The 21,890-nt window shown below is 35.2% G+C and overlaps 1 protein-coding gene across 2 annotated transcripts in view; it reads left to right on the top strand.

Moving 5' to 3' along the window:
* Positions 1 to 241: 241 nt before the first annotated feature.
* Positions 242 to 21,890, top strand: part of Dcp2 (decapping mRNA 2) — a 44,427-nt gene continuing 22,778 nt past the window's right edge. Inside the window, exons 1-5 of one of the 2 annotated variants that reach the window (XM_027941048.2) lie at positions 242 to 477; positions 1,613 to 1,675; positions 10,841 to 10,992; positions 14,484 to 14,611; positions 15,022 to 15,120. In XM_027941048.2, the coding sequence (XP_027796849.1) occupies positions 425 to 477; positions 1,613 to 1,675; positions 10,841 to 10,992; positions 14,484 to 14,611; positions 15,022 to 15,120 (495 nt within the window). In that variant the 5' untranslated portion in view covers positions 242 to 424. The remainder of the gene's footprint in view (positions 478 to 1,612; positions 1,676 to 10,840; positions 10,993 to 14,483; positions 14,612 to 15,021; positions 15,121 to 21,890) is intronic. The other variant, XM_027941049.2, reaches the window with a different exon arrangement.

Here is a 21,890-nt window from a genome sequence, read left to right on the forward strand (position 1 = left end):
GAGGCCTGATACGCATGCGCCTACCCGTCCTGGCGCTCAGTCGAAGGCGGCGGGAAGTTGGTTTTCCGAGCAGGAACTGAGCAGCATGAAAAAGGATTGGAGATGACGGACCAATAAACAGACGTCTCATTGGCTTAGCGTTCTCAGACTCCCAATCCTTCAGCTTCCCATTGGGCCTTTTAAGCAGGGCAGGGGCGTGACTGTCGGGGCTCCGCCCCGCGCCTCGGCCCAGCCTCGGGGTCCTGGGCTGAGGAAGCGGGACGGAAGTGAACGGGTCCCGCCCCTTCCCCCTAGGCTTTCGTCGGAGCTGCCGCCGCTGCAGCCACCGCAGCCCGCTCTCCGGCTAGCCGGAGCCTCTTTTCTGTACCCTCGGTCCCCGGCCGCGCGGAGCCGGGATGCACTGCTCCTGCTGTGGGTCCTCATCATGGAGACCAAACGGGTGGAGATTCCTGGCAGCGTCCTGGACGATCTCTGCAGGTACTGCGCTGCTGCGGGTTTCTTCTCAGGGTCGCCAACCCCCGGGCGTCCTCCGCGCGCCCGCTTGCAGGTCCTCGCTTTCCTCTCCCGCCGCCGTCAGCTCTCCACCGCTGACTCTTCCCCGCCACCGCCCCCTCTCCGTTTCTGCCGCAGCCTCCCTGTTTCTCACGGCCCCCATCCTCCCGCGCTGAGCACGCAGTGTCTGGTTTTCTTGGTATCCGCACGGGTTTCGCTTTCTCGCAGTTGAAGCCGCTCGTCCAGAACCAGAGTTTTCTTTAGCATATTTTCGGCCCATTTCTGTCTCTCTCTTTTGGTTGCTGACTTTCACACACCGTTTCTCCTCCCTCCGTCTCATTTTCTGAATCTGTAGGAAGCCCCCAGTGTATTGGGTCGTAGGGTCTCTGGTACCTGGACCCATGGCAAGGAGCAGTTTTGAAACTTAAAAACCTTTCTTCTGCATATTCGTCTATGTCCGTGGCATTCTCTATACATTCCTGAAAAGAATTTATTATTCTCTTTTTCCCAGGACTTAAAAATCTTCGAGAGGGAGAGGGGAAAAGTCGAGAGCTGCTTTTCTTTTCATCCCTTAGTTATCTTACTTGAAAGGAAATTCTCATTCGCAGGGTTTTAACTCGGGGTACGTACACTTTCCCAGGAGAAATTTTGTGCATTCTTTCTTGTCAGCTGTGGTTTCGGATAACCAAACACGTGTAAAATGTACTTAAAATACTTCTTCGAAGTAAAATTTTTGGTAGTTAAGCGAGTTGTCGTCTAGAGATGTGGATTGTAAAGTCATTTGGATTACAAGTGAGTAAAAGCTCTGATAAACACTTATGTACTTTTAATTATTGTACTTGTGTTTAAAGGTCAGATTCAGTGGTGTCGCATTCACGCTGATTTTTTTTTTTTTTAAATGCCAAGGAAAGAGTTTGTGGAGTTTCTACTGGGCTAGGTATTGGATGCTCCCTTCACATTTATCATTTTATTTAATTCTCGAAATAACCCTTTTTTGATAGGTGCAGTGATTTCCATTTTTTTTTCCCCCAAACATGCAGAGACTTGGTAATTTAAACACGGTCACATTCATCTTAATTCAGAAAATCAAGATTTGAAACCTGTACTATTTTTCCAATAGTACCTGTGCTTTTTTCCGGTACCAAGTCCAGCATTTTGCACTTCACAAAAGTATACGTGAAGAGTAAGTAAACTAATTTGTAACTAATAAGAATGTCATGTGATGGAAGATTTATATTTTTTGAAATATGATAGATGCAGATGACCTTTAAAAGTTAAAAAAATGCTTTCTATGATCCCAAATTTGGTAAGAGAATTTGGTACATTTATTTCTATGAGGAGAAGTGCCTAGAAGATCATGAATCAAAAGTGAGATAATAGGATTGTGATCTTCATTTTCTTCATGTTACGAAGACTTTTTAAAGGATGTTCATTTTATAGATAGAAAAAAATTAAAGAAGAGTATTTGGAAAGGTGAGCAGTTAATTGTATGTGGGTTAATAGAGGTAAAAGTTGATTTAGTTAGGCATCTAAACTAGTCTTCCTACCAGTATTGGGATTAGTATGGCCATTTCGTAGGATTAAATCATTTAAAGAAGTGATAGGTCACTATGATTCTATGTATGGAAACTGTTCACAGAATAGTTAAATGTGTTTTGTAAGGTTAAATATCCCTCAAGTGTTAAATACAGATAGTTGATTTTCCAGTGAATGTATTTAAGCTATTTTCTTATACAACTCTTTGGAATGGTTTTAATTTTAAAAAGTTTTTTTTTAAACAATTACTGTTTGGATATATACATAAAAATGTAATATATTAAAAAAAATTAGGGCTAACTAGTCTATAAACTAGTGACAAAACCAAATGGCCATTTCTTAATATTTCAGGTTTTAAAAATAATGCTTTTTGAAATGCTTTTATACCTTTGTTGATGAATTTGAAGATGTTTTTATGTTAATAATTCAAACTTTTGATTGTGGTTTTAAAAAAAATTTACACTTAGAATTTAAAATTTTTCTGGGCTTTTTTTTGTTTGTTTCCTTTTTGGAATCGAGAATTGAACTTGGTGCATTTAACCATGAGCCACATCCTCAGTCCTTTTTATTTTTTATTTTGAGACAATCTTACTAAGTTGCCATATATATAAATATACATAAATATATAAATATATTTATATATATGGCTTTATTTTGTTTACTTATTTGTATGTGGTGCTGAGGATCAAACCTAGTGCCTCACACATGCTAGGCAAGCGCTCTACCACAGAGCCATAACCTCAGCTCTTACTAAGTTGCTTTTGGCCTAAGTTGCTGAGGCTGGCTTTGAACTTGCAATCCTCTTTCGTTAGCTTTTAGAGTCGCTGGGATGGACCATGCCCAGGTCTTAGATACCTCCTGAATTATAAATTCAAACCCCATTCTGTTCCTTAGCATTAGAGTGTTTTTTTGCAGTTTATTTATTTATTTTGATGACATTCTCCTGTGAATCTTGCCTACTGTAGCCATTGCCACATATTAATAAATTTTGGAGAAATGTGAAATTTGGAAGTTGATTTTAATGTAAAAAAAAGTAGAGGAAACTTAAAATTTCAAAATGTGATCATGTAACCATTAGTCTGCTTACAACATAAGATATGGAATGTTATCTTTCAGATACCTTAATTGCAACATTTCATTTACTGGAATACTGTGTAGCCATTACAGATTCCTAAAGCAATTACCAAATAGTAAACTGAAGGAGAGTGTTTGTATGGTGGAAGACATACATATCATACCATTGAGTGTAATACTTTTTAGTAAAATTAAATGCCTTTGCTTAAAACAAATTTTTAAGAATGTGTGTGTGTGTGTGTGTGTGTGTGTGTTTGTGTGTGTTTGTATACACAGGAAATATCTGAAAAGAATTTCTACTATGCTGTAATTTTTGGTTTATTTCTGAGTGGAGTGGAGTTAGAGGAAAGGAAGAGAAGACTCCTCTTAAAATGTTCTAGGGGCAAAAATCACCTTATAATTATAAGTATATATAAAGGTAAAATAAATCAGCATTTTATGATGATACTTGCCTTTGATACACCATGATTTTTGACATTTTAAAGTTAAATACAAAAAACAAGTCAAATAGTTTTTAATACCATATAAACTAGAATTAAAACTGCTTATAAAGAATTGAAAAGCATGTTTTAAAAATGAAAACTGGAGTTTGATAAGTTGTTTCCTTTTGAAAAAAATGCTTGAATTATTATTTTTATTTTTTGTACCAGCTAATGAACCCAATGGCGCTTACTTAACCATTGAACCACATTCTTAGCCCGTTTTATTTATCTTTTATTTTGAGACAGGGTTTCACTAAGTTGCTGAGGGCCTTGTTAAGTTGCTGAAGCTGACTTTGAACTTAAGATTCTTCTGCCTCAGCTTCCCAAGCTACTAGGATTATAGGCATGTGCCACCTTGCCTGGCTGGGATTTTTTTTAAAAGCCCCTTTAAAATTAGACGGCAAGGCCAGCCTTCTGTTAAAAGGGAAACTAATGTTGCCACTATTTTGGAGATAGCATAGGTTATTTAAACAATTTGTGCTCATTTTTAGTTAGCCATTTTAGTGTTGAATTCTGAAACTTTTCTTTTAGCTAATTGCAATCCTCATACTACTGTTTCTATAGGAAAATTGATGATAACATCTTGAGAAATAGCTTTTCTATAATAAATTATGGAAGGCATATTATTTTCCCTATACATATACGTACATATGCATACACTTTTAAATCTTTAAAACAGATCAATAGTATTTGCAAAATGAAAGCATTAAATATGTGTAATTTTCGTGTATTAAAATTTTCTTTTTCTTACAAACTTAATGATGTAAGCTTTTAGCTATAAAAAAGATGTAATCATGTGTATGTTTTTTAAAAATCAGTACAGTTGGATTTATAAATGAAAAGCAACAGTTTCTTGTCCTACCCCTTTCTATTTCTGTTCTTTCTAGAAGCATTGACTTTTACTTTTGTATTGAATGCTTCTGGTGGATACATCAATATTTTAAAATATACTTGTGCCAGTTTTTTGTTATATTAACTTTGGATATTAACATAAGGATTTAGTTTATCTTGGTGGATATTAGGTGAGGGTTTAGTTTACCACATCCACTATTGACCTCATCCTGTCTCCAGCATATTGTATTTTTATTACAATTTTAAGCTATTCTGTTGTTTCCCTTTGACACTCTTATATACTTAAAATTATATTTCTGTTGAACATACAAAATCTCTTGAGTCTCTGTTTGATCAGGTGAGGCAATTAATACTCCCTCTTTTACATTTCTTAATCATTTCTCCAGCTTCTGTCCAAATGAACTTACAAATTAAGATTGGTATTTCTATTCCATATTATAACCTTCCAAAGTCTATTTTACTGTTTTACTATTGTTGAATGTAAAAGCAGAACAATATTAGTAGCATTTGTTATACAGTATAACCAGGTACCTGTTCTTAACAGTAAAGGCAGGTCTGTAGTGGTTAAGATTTTGTTCCCATGTGGCCAATAGCGCTCGAGTCTTTGAAAGTGTCTTGAAGGAGAGAGTGTTCAAATGGATTCTTTTTTTTTTTCTTAAAGTCTACTAATTGGTCATAAGGTCATAATAATTTAACTTTTTACATGTGTTTTTGAGCAACACACACTTTCCTGACCTCTTAATTCCTTTTTATTTTTAAGATTGGTGTTCTGTTAAAAAAATTTTTTTTTCGTTTCATATTTAGACTGTTTTTCTTTCACGTCTACCCTTTTCCCCAACATTTCCATAGTTTTCTAGCCTCCCCACTTCTCATCTGCTTCTTGTTAAACCCTCAGTCTTACTATTCTACAGAATTCTTTTTTCCTATACACTGCCTTCTTGGAAATCTCCACTTTCCCAGTCCAATCTGGATTAGAAGCTCCTTAGACTGCCCAAACAACTTAGTTGAATTCAGTTTCACAATTCTCAGGTGGTACTTATTCTTTCTTGAATCTCATGTTTTATTCTTTCTAGATTTTTATTCTTGCTTTCCTGGTGCATATATTAATTTCTTTTGAAGGGATAAGTTAAGGGGGAGTAAACTTTTTAAGTCCTTGTATGACTAAGGACCCTTCCAATACTGGATGGTGTTCCTAGGTGTTTTAAGGTCTTTTAATACTTCTAGTAGTCAGGCTTAAAGAAATATCCTCAACACTGTCTTACAAGGCTTTTGTTGAGTATATTTTAGTAATGATATTGTTAATTTCTAAGGGCTTGTATTCAGTGTGTGTGTGTGTGTGTGTGTGTGTGTTTTAAGTGAAAAATACATTTGCTCCAAAGGGCTCTTTGACTCTCTTTGAGGGCATTAATTAATTCTTCCTTTGACCTTTCGTCCTTATTTTCTAATTCCTGAATTTTTTTCTTCAGGGTCTTTTTTTTTTTTTTAAGTTTAATTTTTTTTCCAGGTTTTCTTTAGATGTTGAGTGATTCTTGGTTGCCTTTTTCGTATTTGGGATGGGATAGTAGAGGGGCTTATTATTGATAGTTTTTTTCTTTATGTGAGTGATAGGGACTTTGCTCATAAACTTAGGGCCGTTCAGAAAGCAGTCTGTGGAAGCTTTGCTTAGGATCCAACACCCAAAGCTATCTGCTTGAATTAATAGAAGAACCCTCAGTTATTATTCTCCTTTTCTTATTCTTGTACAGGAAACCCCTGACTGGTAAAGGAGTGAAAACCTAGTGGACATTCTTGAGTTACATAAACAGACTCTATACAGTTTCATTTGATTTTAGACCTATTCCTTATTCCCATCCACCAGCTTACTTCCTTCACTTGAGGCTTCCCTGTGTTGGGGTAGGATAAGGTGGGCTTTTTTTCCTTACTTAGGCATTCTCTTATAATGTTGTATTGTGTGCCTAATGTTCTAGCAATTTGTTTGAAATGGGATTTTTAGTTAAAGATGAATGTAAACATCTTCACTGAAGACGTTTTATTTAAAAAAAAAATGCATGGACATAAGAAAGGAAAGAATGGGTGAAGTGGTGAGCCAACAAAATTTGGAAATTATAGAACAGAAGGAGATACTTGATTGTGAGGATGGGGGCGAGGATAAACTTTTCCCTATACTCTGTAAACACAGCACCTCTCTGACCATTGTGTGTGTGTTTTCCCCATACACACTAAACAAGCAAGCAGTTCTTCAGTGGATGGTACCTGGGTGTCCTAATTCAATCCAGTTCAGACATTATGTATTTGAAGGTATTGTCAGATTCCACAGGTCGAGAGCTCAGTCTCACAAGATCAGTGAGAGTCCAGACTTCTGGAACTATCGCTGGATGGGCTACAAATTAGTGGTTCCCCCGACCCATTCCTTGTGTTACAAAGGATACAGGTGAAGAGATATATGAGGAGAGGTTGTGTGGGAAGGGGCTCCAAACTCCCATGCCCTCTCTGTCACTCTCCAGGAACTTCCGTGTGTTCAGCTTTTCAACCTCCCCCCCCCCCCCCCCCCCCGCCCCCAATACTCCTAGATTTTTGTGGCAGTTTCATTACTTAGGCATGATTGATTATATAACTGACCTTTGGTGAGTGACAGTACCTTCAGGCCTCCCCTCCCTCACTTGGGGTTGGGACTGAAAGTTTGAGCCTTCCAATCACAGGCTTGGTTCTTCCATGCCAATCACCATCCTGAAGCTATCCAGGAACTCACAGCCATGATTAAACCCATTAGCATAAGAGGACTTTTAACACTGTTGTTTTCTAAGAAATTTAGGAGTTACATGCCAGCAAAGGGGGCTAAGACCAAATATATATCTCATAGTATCACAGTGACTTAGAAGATTTGAAATATCTGTATGAGAAACTGCTATAGTAGTGTCAAGTCTATTCCAGTATAAGAGAATACTGAAAAATTAGAGAAATGAATTTATGTATCCTCAATGCTGAAAATTCATGGCTCTCTTTTCCTGTTCATCTCCAAAATAGGGAAGAGTCTTCTCCAGGCAATGTAACTTCAGAGGAGACGTAAAGATAGTGACATTAGTGGGATTTCCAGTTAAACAGCTTAGCCTGTATTTCTTCAGTTGTGCCTCATAATTTGACAATCTTCCTAAATAGCTCTGTTGTGTGTCCCAGATATGAGTATCTGAAATACACTTCTTCAGAAAAGAGTGGCTTAAAACTAACAGAAAAGTTATTGGGAAGAATCAGATTATGCAAATCGAAGACAACTTAAAACTACATCGATCCTCTGAGAGTGGTAGTTTTCTATAACCATGAAATAAAAACCCCATAATCTATAAAATTATACCTTAAAAATTAAAATAAACTTTTGGAAACTAAAAATGTGTGTGTGTGGGGGGGAATCCACAGTAAATGACTTGCAAGATAAAGAAGTTTCCCTGAAAGTAGAGGGGCAAAGATCAGAGACAGGGAGTATGAGAAGAAACAATCATTAGAGAATTGGTCCACGAGGTCTTTCAGGTATGAATTTGCAAATGAATAGTCCATTGAGTGGCTGTACAATGGAGTGGATTAAAAAAAGGGTGGGGGGAGAGAGAGACACTGGAAAATTTTAGAACACCAGGACAGAAGGAAGATCTTTAGAAGCATCTAGACTGAGTGGGGGAAAGGATCAGTGTGAGGATAAAGATATTTTCAGTAGTGCAGTGTCTCAATACTTATCTTCCCTGCATTCTTCTTTCAGAATGTATGGGAGTATGAAAACAAGGTTAATTGAAGAGGAGGAAGACAAGGATATCTACTACAGGATGAAGAAATAGGGAACCTGGTGGATGCTAGCGAAAGTGTAAACTATCAGATCTATTGGCCCTTCTCAAGAGAGAGATCCCCCAAAGAGACCTTTTTTTGATCTGTGTGCTAAAGCCAAAAAAGGAACCTACAAGCAGTCATTTAGGTGGCCATAGTGGACCTGGACTATTTCTGCTGATAATCAAGGAAGGAGCTTCTCACCTCTAGGTGTCCTGTTCTCAACGATAAGCATAGTTAGTGATGAGAGGCAAGCCAGGATGTGCAGCAGTTGCACTGGGTAATGAAAGGACAGTATGACAGATATGTACCAGCAGTAGAAGATAAATGTCATTAATTGGAACACATCACAACATTTAAGGGCAGCCTTTAAGGTTAAACATGGATCTGAGTTGACATCTTGAGGGGAAAGTTGGGAAAACTAGTAGAATGTTGAATTAGTGACAGGTACTTTATAGAGAAGATAAAAGCAAAGGCAACAATGACAATTTTTAATCATGGGGCAAGTAGGAGATTGTGCAAGAAATAAAGTAATCACAGTTTCACAGTTTACCACATGATTTAGTTGTTAATTGCATTTACAGTCATAATATAAACAGAATGCTCCTCTGTCAAAAGATAAGGTGGCAACAAATTTTAAAGGTCTTGTCTAGAATTGGGCAACACTTACTTCTATAAAACATCGTAAGTATTCCAGTAAGCTGAGCAGAAGAGATTGGTTTTATAGTCAGAAGAGGGCTGAAGACAGAAAGAATAGAGTGGACTTGCCCTATGGACGATACTTTCCTTATAAGGCAGGGAGAGGGACATAGAACAATAGAAAAATAATTGATAGCTTAATGTCAGGTTTTTTGTTTTGTAAGAATTAAAGCAAAGGGGACTTCATTTTCATCTGGTTTCATTGTCATTGACTTTGGCCCTTGGGAAATCGGTTATTATCTCCTAATTTTTTGGAAGGTCCGGTAATAATTGAGTTGTCTTGACTCCTTTTTGAAATTTAACTTGTCCATTTGGGGTTTACTGTAAGAGCTTAGTCCAAACCAGTATCATACTGTAATTTTTATTTAACACATCTAGCTCGGTAATCATAAACTGGGAGTGATTTTGTTCCTCTTAGGAAACACTTGGTAGTATTTGGAGATATTTTTGATTGTCATAACATGGCAGGTAGTTCTATTGAGATCTAAAAGGATAGGGGCTGGGGTTTTGGCCCAGCAGTAGAGCGCTCGCCTAGCATGTGCTAGGCCCTGGGTTTAATCCTCAGCACCACATAAAAATAAATAAAGATGTTGTGTTCAACTACAACTAAAATATATATATATATATATATATATATATATATATATATATATATATTTTTTTTTTTTTTTTTTTTTAAAAGATCTAAAGGATAGAGGCTGCAGATGCTGCTGACCATCCTACAGCACACAGGGCAGCCCCCTTTAATAGAATTACCTTCTTTAGAATGTTGTGCCAACATTGAGAAACTAACCAAAACTGTGATATAATTTTGTTGGAAGAATGGAAAGACGAGAAAGAGTGTGAAGTGTGAGAATAGTTAATCCTTCGTTTTCTACAATTGAAATCAATAGAAAATGTCCCAAACTAAGAAAATAGACACATTGCTTTTTTTTTTTTGAAAGAGGGAGGGAGAGAGGGAGGGAGAGAGAGAGAGAGAGAGAATTTTTTAATATTTATTTTTCAGTTTTTTCGGCGGACACAGCATCTTTGTTTGTATGTGGTGCTGAGGATCGAACCCAGGCCGCACACATGCCAGGCGAGTGCGCCACTGCCTGAGCCACATCCCCAGCCCAACAGTGGTCTGTTTTTATAGTTCAGTTTTCCACAATTATAATGGACTATTTATATTCTAATCTGAGCATGCACAGATCAGGGTTGAACCCTAGAGTTCATAAATAATTTTAAGTGGTCATTTTCTAGAGCTGTTGTCCCTCTGCTATCTCTCTAGTGCTATCTCCCTAGTACTTTTGCTTTCCCTGGGGCTCCCTGGCTCCCCTGTTTGGTTTTAGGCTAGAAAACCATGCTGTATATACCTCATAGAACTGCCCATATCTGGGAACAGCCAGGCACAGGAAAGACAGAAAAATCAATGGAGATTGGCCTTACCATTTTATAATCAAAACAGCTTTTGTAATTGGAAAGGAAGGTTCTTAAAAGACCTTTAGTTTTCATGCGAAGATTAAACAGATAATGAAACATACTTTTTAGTGAATTATATGAATATATTTGCATATATTCTTGGAAATGTTACATAGATATGGGAAGAAATCGTAAAAGTTGTTTCTTTGCTCACTTTAATTTGTCGATAGCTCTTAAGTTGATTTCTATCTTGTAAACAGAAGATATATAAACTCTTAAATTTGTGAGTTACCTATGATATCTCCTTCCTCTTTGTCTCCCTTTTTAAGACTTATCTTCCCCATGGTAATTTCTCCCAGATATTGTTTGCTTCCTTGAACAGGACTGCTCTTGGTCTCTTTTCTAAGTTGGTAGGTCAGGGGTGAAGCAATTAAGTAGTTTAAAATAAATTGTTATAGTTTGTAAATGTAATTTTTTTTGTGTTTTGTTTTTGACAGCCGATTTATTTTGCATATTCCCAGTGAGGAAAGAGACAATGCAATCCGAGTGTGTTTTCAGATTGAACTTGCCCATTGGTTTTACTTGGATTTCTACATGCAGAACACACCAGGATTACCTCAGTGTGGGATAAGAGACTTTGCAAAAGCTGATATCCTTTTCATTAATGTCATGACTGTCTTTCATTCTTGTTGATAAAATATTTCAGCACAAATTTCCTTTTGCTTGTCTTTGAGACTTTTAACCTACTGGATAACATATCCTTGACTTGTAAATATTGTCAAATATACATAGTAAGGACTAGGGATGTAGCTGTATGGTAGAAGGTTTGCCTAGCATCATTGAGGCCCTGGGTTGCCAAAAAAAGTTTTTTTGTGTGTGTGTATGACATAATTTAGTAGTCTTATTTCTACATTAGGACTCCTTAATGTACATTGATTGGAAATAAATTTTGGCTTTTTTGTAAACAGCCTATTTTTATAATTGATCTGTTTTTACTTGATTCTAACTGTATCATTTAACTAGGTAATCTTTAAAGAGATGACTTTTCCAATTTATTTAGAAATTTCTTAAATAATTACTGAATATTTACTATGTGCCATACAAGTTAATAATCATGAGTTCTGTTCCCTTTGTTAGTATCCTGTCTTTCCTATTAACCAGCTGTGTATATTTGGGCAAATTTTGGGACTCTTCTGTACCTCTGTTTGCTCTTCTGTAGATTGGTCATAGTCTTATGGCTTTTCTTCAGTAAGCACTCAGTGGTGTGGATATTTAAGATGCTTGAATTCTTTCATCAGTCTAACTTCCCTCTGTCCTTTTCTTCAAAATACTGGGTAGTCCAGTAATGAAGATGTAAGACTCAAAATAATTTGGTTTGTGATTTAAGGAAGTCAATTGTCAAGAATTTTAATAAAAAATTAGAAATGATAGTTATCAATTATGGCATGTTCTAAGCTTTTTCAAATTAAATATATTATCAAATAAAAATGATACAAATTTCTGCTATCATGGTTGAATTGAAGTACTATTTTTTAAATAGGAGGGTAAAAGATTTATGGGGAGATTGATGTCTTTTTATTACTTGTTCATTATGGACTTGGGCAACTACTTAACAGATAATTTTCTTTCTTTTTTTCTTCCTGATTTCATGAAGGTTGTGTTTAGTTAAGGGTGGAAGGGACATTTAGACCATAAGCAAGTAAACCCATAAATAAGGTGTTTTTATAAGTACTACAAAGATGGTGGAAGAGTGATGTGATTAGAAATGGCTGATACTAAGGGACTGGATTACTTTAGATAAGGGTCTCTCAGTGTTGGTGTTATTAACATTCTGTTTTAGCTTTTGACTTTTTAAAAATTATATCATTCGCATAACAGAATTTGCTTTTTTAAAAGTGTACAGTTAGTTGTTCTTAGTATGTCATAGATATGTGGAATGATCATTGTTATCTAATTCCAGAGCATTTTTATCACCCTATGGGGGGAAAAAGCCAATTTATTCCCTTCTTCCCTCCCCATGCCATTCATTCACATCCTGGCAGCTGCTGATCTGTTCTCTATCTTTAGCAAATACTTTTTAACTGTAATTTGCAAATGTATTTTGAATAGTAGTCAGTTGGTTCAGTCAATTTGTTTTTTTGTGAGGGTGTTGGAATAGGGAAAAATTGAAAAATGAAGCACATAGTTTCCAAACTTAGTTGGTTAATTTCTCATTTAATATTTTTATCCTTTTTTCTTTCTTTCTTTCTTTTTTTTTAATTTGAGTCAGGACCTTGCTGTTTCCAGATTCCTGCTCTCAAATGATCCTTCTCAGCCTTCGCAACAGCTGGGACTCTAGGCTTGTGCAACTACATCCAGTTTGTTTTTCTTTTTAAATAAATTTAATGGATAGAAAAGTTAGATAATTTTTATGATGGACGTTTCATCTTGTGGGAAGATAGATGTACCTTAAAAGTACTAGTAACAGCATAGAGAAAAGGAAGAGAAAACAACAAAACTAGATATGTATCCTGATTATAGATAACCACTGCAAGTTATCTATTATTAGGGTCTTTTTACATTAGTTTCTCTATGGTTAAGTTTAAAATGGAAAAAATATCATTCAAAATTTATGCTTTGGTTAGATTTTTAAAAAATCTGTGATGACTTTGTAATACATAAATAAGGACTTTTACTAAAACATGTAAAGTAGGACCTTTATTGGGAAATACCTTTCAGAATCTTAGAAAGCCCCTCTGGAACCATAGGTGTTGTGGGATGGTTAATGTTATATCCAAATTTTCATCTTTTTTTTTTCCTCCCCAAGAGAAGGGAATAATTTTATTGAGATTAGCTTTGTGCCCATCTTTTCATTTTGGTGTTATCATAGATAGTTGACTTTGGGATTTGCCAAAGGCCTTTTTGGTTCTTGTTAGAGCTATAAAGCCAGGACATATTTTACAATACAAAGTTGTAGGACTCATAAAATTCCAATTTAATTAAATGAATTTAATGTTATGTGTTTGCCCAAACATCTCGTTTAATGTTAACATGCTTACTTAAAGGTTCTTTTGAGTTTGACATTTCTTATACTACCAATTCTACTACCTTTTCTTATTCTGTTACAAAAATTCCTGTGTTATGTTGAAATATCTTTTGACCCTAATGCAAGTGTGCAATTTGGGCTTTTCTCTATATCCTAATGCATATATATTAAGTTTCTTCTGTTTTTAGTAACCCACAGTAAGTTTAAGTAGTACTAGTACAAGTATGGTCTCTGAAATTAAGTGCTAGTATTTCATATATGTGGCCTTCTGAATAATTGAAAATATGCTCATATTATGTCTTTATATTAACATTAAATTGAAACTACAGAGAAAACAAGTTTTTACAAAGGGTTTGGGAATCCTTAAATATAAGTTATAATTTTCACCACACTTTTTGTAATTAAGAGGATCACAGTGATGAGGCTTTTGAAGGCACAGAATATCAGAAGGCTGAGCATACCATTTCATGGTTTGGGGTTTTGGATCTTTTTTCCCCCTAGTACTTTACATTGTCCAATTTTAGGATAGCTTAATACACAGTTCCTTTTGAAACTTGCTATACATTCCTTAATATCCAGATTTACCTTCCTCTATAATACTTAGTAAATCTAAATCTTTAAAATGATTTTTCATTATAAAATCAATACATAGATATGTTTAAGAAATAGAAAAGTAGAAAATAGTATGTACATCCTAGTTCTACTTTTTAGAATTGACTGCTTTATTTTTTCCTCCTCTTTCTTCCTTTTAGCAATATGCATGTACTTGCTTCCTTTTAGCAATGTACTTGTGCTTCTGCTTGCTGTCAGTTTCAGTGTCTGTTGACTCTGATGTAATAAATATTTGAGATGTGGATTCCAAGTTCATTTGTGTTAATTCAGGGATCTGGGACTCTTAAGTATTCAAAATTTACTTGATTTGTTTCTAGGCTAAATGGAGAAATTAACAGTGATTTGTTCAAGAGAAAACAAATGTGGAAAAAGCAAAAAGGTTAAAGTGAAGGTTTGAGTAATTTCATATAAAATACACAATTGACTTAAATAGGTCTCTTTCTGTAAATAATTTCTCAAGCTGTATTAAGGGAGGAAGTAGCTTCCTTAACACTTATTTATACTCTTCAATCATTGTCCATTTTTGCTGCCTCAAGGTGAAGATGTGGAAAAAATTTTGGATGAATGGAAGGAATATAAAATGGGAGTACCAACATATGGTGCAATTATTCTTGATGAGACACTTGAAAATGTGAGTGTAATAAAAATAAGATTTTTTTAGTGAAATGGTCATCAACTGTCAGTTTTTAGCCTATTAACATTTGTTATATAGTATTCTGAATTAAGAATGAATGAATCTTAGATGTTTAGTACTTGAAAGGCCAAATTTTCCATGTTTTATCTACATTCTGTATCTTAAGATTTTATACTTATTGCAGTTATAGCTTAGTGAACATTGTTATTTCATTTTTGAAAAAAATATTTTTAAATACAATTCTTTCCTTTGCATTAATAGTAGTATATTTAGACTCACGGAAGATACCTATACCAAATGAAATGCTATATGAAATTATTGGTGCTAATAGAAAATCACCTTTGATTTTAGAAAAGAGCATAGGAAAGGGGGAGTAAGTTTCATTTTTATTTCTGCTTGTATTGTAGGTACTACTGGTTCAGGGGTACTTAGCAAAATCAGGCTGGGGATTTCCAAAAGGAAAAGTAAATAAAGAAGAAGCTCCTCATGATTGTGCTGCTAGAGAGGTAAGTTATAGAAGTTTGAAACAGTAAATTTGGCTCTTAGTTTCCAAATGTTTTTAAGCTTTGTTAGAGATACTCTTGGACAGTCTTAATACTCTTTCCAAAACTTGAGTACATGAGTTAACTTTTGATATAACCAGCAGTTTTGTCTGCATCTCTCTGTTATTATGTGTTTCCATTTTCTTTCATTGTTTATTTTTAAACTAATCTCTTTTGCTTCTTTCTTTATGATGATATATTTTCCATCTTTGACTTAACAATTGGATTGGCAACTGGTAAAACTTTTTGGTTATTATATTCCTTGTCTTGTTTTATAATTTTAACTTTTAGACAAGTGTGCAATTCAGGGTTTTCTAAGAAATTGTATTTGTTGCTCAAAAACCTGTTGCAAATTATCCTTTTTTTTTTTTTTTTTTTAAGTCACCAGCTAGCTTTGTTTAGAATGGATATCTCAAATTTGTTCTTACTTAAAATTCTATTTTACCAGTTAGCTGTAGTCCATAGTAGTCTCTGAACTTTAATATCAACAAATGTCATTATCATTCATTGGCATTAATTAATAATACCTTGAGTACTGTGTACTACCCAGTTATTTATTTATTTATTTTTAGTTGTTCATGGACCTTTATTTTATTTATTTATATGTGGTGCTGAGAATCAAACTCAATGCCTCACACATGCTAGGCAAGTGTTCACCACTGAGCTACAGCCCTATCCCCAGTTTTTTATTCTTTATCACAGTATTCTTTATCCTTGAGATTTGAGAAGTTAACCTGAAGGAAATATGATATAATTGAAGGAAGACTGGCTGAGGAGCAGAAAGACTTTTATTTCGGTATAGGCTTTGTTACTTAATAGACTATGGAGTCTTAGGGGAAGTCATTTAACCTCTGTAAAATGAATCTATTTATTTATTTATTTGGCACTGGGAATTGAACTCAGGGGCACTCAACCACTGTGCCACATCCAAATGAATTTATTAGCCACATCTAAATGAATTTATTAAGGAGAGTCACTCTCATGGGTTTTTCATAACTAGAAGTATTATTCTTGAGGAAAAAAATCTAAAGTGATAATGATTTCGAGATTTTTTTTTTTTTTAAATGGTAATATGGATTTGGGGGCATGTTTTATTAGAAGCCATTGCCTTATATGTTTTGTAGTAGTGTATATTGCCTAGTTTAAATTTTCATATAACTGTTAGGAATAAAAGTTCAAATTCTTATAAACTACTAGTGGTTAATTTACCACAGAAAAACTGTTAAGTGGGATTTACTTTGGAGCAGGATTAAAAGAATGATTAGAAATACTGTGTATTTTAAATTCAGTCTGAAGCAAGTTAGTATTTCTACAGCTTATAGATAGAGTGGTTGTATTCAAGTAAGTGAAGGTTTATGTACAACCTGTAAAACCGAAACTTGTTGGGGAGAAGGTGGGAAGTTAACACATCCCCTGAGAGCTTTTCCTTTGCTTTCTGTAGGTGATGGGGGTACAATGGAGCAGTTTCTTTATGTCCTCCAACTTAGTAGTTCTCTTACTCATAAGAAAGGACAAAATAAGTACCGTGATATACTACTTAGAGGAATTGATCTGCAGTCAAGTACATATAGTTAGACTACTCTTAACCCAGCAAGGAAGTCATCAAGTTCTGGAAAGGACATTCCATTAATTGGAATTGACAGAAATTTAGGTTCAACTGGGTGCAATTTCTGTAATTGAATCTTCTTGGATGAACATGGGGAAAATCATTTATCTCAGCTTGCAAAACTGAACTGCCCCATACCCAAGGCATTTAATGCATCCTTGCTAGCACCCTTCTCCCAACAAGTTTTGTATACCATATTGTAAAGAATCAGAACAATGTAGAAATAGGATATTTAAGGAAAGACAGAAGAGCAGTTAACTTGTCAATTGAAGCATTCAGTTTCCTCTTTGGTTTATCTTAATTTTCTGCTCTGGGTTGCTAAGATAAAAGGTTTCTCTGTCCATATAGTAATAATTTTAGTAATAATTATAACTCATCAGAGTTTGTAAGAAAATAAACTTTATTCTTAAGGCATGAGAATTGGGACAATAGAGTGTGGATGATAGGACCTAAGGCGAGTCTTCTGGGAGGGAAGATAACAAGAAGTTGAGTGTTCTTAATCCAGAAAACTCCAAAATCTGAAACACTTTTGGTTGCAAGCAGTTCAGAAAGGAGATACTAAACCTGTGTTACAGGAGACTGTTATTTCCATTTTAGAGATGTGGGAATTGAGAAACAAAGCAGGTAAGTAACAAGCCTAAGGTCTGATAGTAAGCAGCACAACAGGAATATAAAGCTTGATAATGGCTTTAGAGTCCATATACTTGGTGACTGTAATATAATTGCTACTCAGGGTAATTTATAAATGGGTAAATATTTATGAAAATAGAAGGAATTATTTTAAAAATATCTATCTCTATATATTTTTTGACATTTACCTGTTTGTTTGGGTGAACATGAATTTGTTTTTTCCCATTGGAGAATTTTGTTTTTCTGTGAGGGAAGCACGGACATTCTGAGGAGCCAGAGTCCCTTAATTTCAAGGGAAAAAAATGTTTCCCTGTGTCTTTTTTTTTCCCTCTTTAAAAATGTTTAATAAAAAACATTATAGTTATACATACTAGTGGGGTTCATTTTGACATATTCATAGATGCACGTAACACAGTTTGCTCCATTTCAGTCATATCCTCTTGTAAAGGAACTTGGCAGAAAATATTTCACTTTAATATCTATAGTTTTTTGGGTCTTGCTTTCATCCCTGATTTTTAAATTGTCACATTTTTCATATAAAGAGAAAGTTTTAGGGAATTAAGGTGGAGTGCTTTAGTTGTTTGAGCAATCATAATATCAAAGGTTGGGTGTTTTAAGCCATAGAAATTTGTTTTTCAACAGTTGTGGAGACTGGGAATCCAAGATCAAGGTGCCAATTGATTGGGTTCCTGGTGGGGGCTCTCTTCTGGCTTGTGGACAGTAACTTTTTAGCTGTGTGTTCACATGGTGTTTCCCCAGTCGTGTGCTTACATGCTTCTAGTGTATCTTCCACTAATAAAGGTACCAGCCCTATCAAATTAGGATCACACTGGTATGTGTCTTATTTAACCTTTATGACTCCTTTATGTTCTTCTAACTATAGTCATAATGGGAGTTAGACATTCAACCTGTGAATTCTTTTTTAGTGATGGCAGGGGGAGGGTGGATAGGATGCAGTTCAGTCCATAACAGTTGCCATTTTTGAGTGATGAAAAATATTCAATTAGCAGTTAGAAATGTAATATGTCTTTCTGCCACTTGGTGGTACTATAGTATAATAGAAGAAGCACTGTCTGAAAGCAGGAGACCATTAATTAAATCTTAGCTGAAAACCAGATTGTTACCCATTCTTCATAATAGTTTATTAATACTTCACTTTTTAAATTTTCACTCATACTAATATGAAGGAAGAGATTTTTGTCCTGATTTTCTAGCTACCAATTACTCTTAGTTTGATGTCTTAAAACACTTTTCTTTTCCCTTGCTTTTAAGGTATACAGTGATACCATAGGGTGCTTATCCTTATTTAAGTTGATAGTAAAGTTTTTTGGTTGTTTTGTTTTTTTTTTTATGTGTGTGGTGCCAGAGATTGAACCTAGAGCTTCAGGCATACTACTAGGCAAGTATACTGTACGTTGAGCTACATCCCCAGCCTGATAGTAAAGTTTTTATTTGGGTTTTTATAGCATTCCTAGTTTTATTAATGTCAGTATTTCATTATATATGGTAGTGTGCGGTTGTTTTGTTATACTGTAGCAGAATTCGAAACATTCTTGAGAGCTCTTGTTTGTGGGTTGAGCTTCAAGAAGTGGTGGCAAACAAACTTCTCAAAAAGGTATGAATCAATACCAGTGAAAAGCTAAGGGCAGTCATGAATAGTGGTTCCCAATCTTCTCTTAACTTTTGGTTTACCATTGTTAATAGGGTTCTTTCTGATCAGTTTTAGTGAAAGTAGAATAAGGGCAGAAATAGGAAAATAATGTTTTAGATATTGTTGAAAACAGGTGTTAGGATAACCTCAAGTGTATTTTTGTTATTATGGTAAAACATCAATTGCTTTTGAGAACAGGCAAACCATACTTGGCACTTCACCTGTGGTCTCAATATTTTATAATGTTGCTTATTATTTGGCAAAACAACATCTTGTATTGTAGTGAAGTTGACTGTGCGTTTACACATATTAATTAATAACATTTATATAGAGGAACTCTAATTTATTTTCTTGTGGTAGGCTTATAGGATAAAGATTATAGGCAGAGCATTTCATTGTCTTTTTGCACTGTTGCTTCTTTGGGTAATGTTTTGTAACATTTTGTTTAGGTGGGTATTTTTATCTGATAACTTTTTTTGTGTGTGTGGTGCTGGGAATTGAATCCAGGGCCTTGTGCATGCGAGGCAAGCACTCTGCCAACTGAGCTATATTCCCAGCCCCTATCTGATAACATTTGTTAAGTTAAAGCTGTTCCATATTGCCAGGAAAATGCACTGTGTATCATAATGAAGGAATAGATTTTGATTTTCAGGATCTATGGTGTTTAGGTTTTTAATCTTTAGTATTTGTACATAAGGTCAGTCATTAAAACCTTTTCTTGGTAAATATTTTTTTAATACCTTTATTTGGTTTTTATGTGGTGCTGAAGATTGAACCCAGTGCCTCACACATGCGAGGCAAGTGCTCTACCACTGAGCCACAACCCCAGCCTTCTTGGTAAATATTTGATGAGAACAAATGTGTAATTTTGGAGGCAAATTGTCTTTATCGCATAGAATAAAGGAGAAGTTTTGTCTTTGTCTTTTGTAGGGATGAAGGGAAAACTCCTTTGCTCGTTGAAAGTTTACTAGAGTTAATTGACAACAGATTTAACAGGAGAAAAATATAAATTTATTTAATGTACATGGGGGAAATCACAATAGAGTGATTACCCACTAACTCTGTAAGGTTTAGATGCAGTTGACTTTCAGAGGACCTAAATGATCTTTTGGAGGAACAGATGTGCCAAGACAACTCTACCGTTTATTAATGATTCTCTTTGGAAGAATTAATAGATCCAAGGAGGTGAACATAGTTTGTGACAAAGCCTCTCCAGCTGTGGTTCCATTCCTCAATCTCCCTTTGTGGAATATGAATTCAATTAATGAAACCTCAGGAAGTGGACTGAAGGCAATTGTTTGGGGGGACTGTTTTTGTAGGCAGATAAGGGAATTTTGAATAAGGCCTTTTTCAGTGTCCCGTGGTCTGCAAGGGCTTTTAATTTAAAATAGTGTACTGGAGTGAAATTCTCTTTGTGATGAAATTCTCTGGGCTCCTTCATTTTATTCTGGTTTTGGTTGTATAGGGCTTGAAGCACCCTGTGTGAGTGCTGGTGGCTATTTTCATGTTGACTTATACCTCTTCTTCCTGCGTAATTCTTGGCTGTAGCCATTTGTATGTTTAAATGGGATATCTTTTTTTAAATCTACCTGGCAAACTTCAATTGTCTTTTAAGTCTTAGCTCCAGTGTATCCAGCAGAATAGGTCATTCATGACAACTCTGCCCAAAGCTATTAGGTAACCTCCTCCTACCGCTTTGTATTAACATTGTATTATAATTATGTTTTTCGTTTTTAGACTGAATTCTTTAAAGGGAAGTGCTTGATTTATTCATCCCTGAGTTCAGTGCTTAGGATAGTACCTGTGACTTACTAAGCACATAGTACATATTTAAATGAATTTATTGAAAGGTCTAAACATCTTAGTAAGATGTGACTCCATAAAAACTGCATTAATAATGAGAGTTCAAATATAGGGAAAAATAGAGTAATACAAAGAATAGGTTCACTAGTTAATTTTTTTTTTTTTTTTTTTAGAAAGAGTGAGAGAGAGAGAATTTTTTAATATTCATTTTTTAGTTTTTGGCGGACACACATCTTTGTTTGTATGTGGTGCTGAGGATCGAACCCGGGTCGCACGCATGCCAGGCGAGCGTTCTACCGCTTGAGCCACATCCCCAGCCCACTAGTTAATTTTTTGCAATATTTACTTTGTTACTTTTGAATATATGCATGGTTTTTATTATTGCTGAATCCTTCAAGAGGAAATAGCATACCTAATGTCCCTTTGCTCCTAACTACTTTTAAGAACAAGGAATTCTCTTGGGGTAATGGCCCTGTAATTTATCAAATTCAGGAATCTAACATCGATATGGTACTGTTATGTAATGGACACTTCATATTCAAATCCACTAATTACTCATTTTGATCCTTTAAAAGTTTCCACTCTCTCACCCATCCAGGATCCTACTTAGGTTCATTTATTACATTTGCATTTAATTGATTTATCTCTTCAGTTTCCTTTAATCTGAAGTAGTGCCTTAGTCTTCCTTCTGTACAGTTTTTTTAAATTAATGATGTATTCAGTTAGATAGTATTTATAACACAAAGATCACAGAACTCTGCCCACAAAGGATTTTGTATTGCACAGTTTACTTTTAGTTTAGTTTCTAATTATTATACAGCTTTACATGACTAGTTGTGTATAATTATTTCTGATAATTCAAAGGGAACTAAAGAGGCAAACTGGAGCTTCTGGGTACTTGAATAAACAGAGTTTCCTGAAGAATGGCATACCTTCTCCCATACCTCACTAGATGCATCTCTTCATCTGTATCCTTAATAACAAGCTGGTAAATATATTAAAAAGAAAAATTAAGAACCATAGATGAGGTATTTTTAAAACTGT

This window comes from Marmota flaviventris, chromosome 5 (assembly GCF_047511675.1).
Source record: "Marmota flaviventris isolate mMarFla1 chromosome 5, mMarFla1.hap1, whole genome shotgun sequence".
In the NCBI taxonomy this organism is placed as follows: domain Eukaryota; kingdom Metazoa; phylum Chordata; class Mammalia; order Rodentia; family Sciuridae; genus Marmota; species Marmota flaviventris.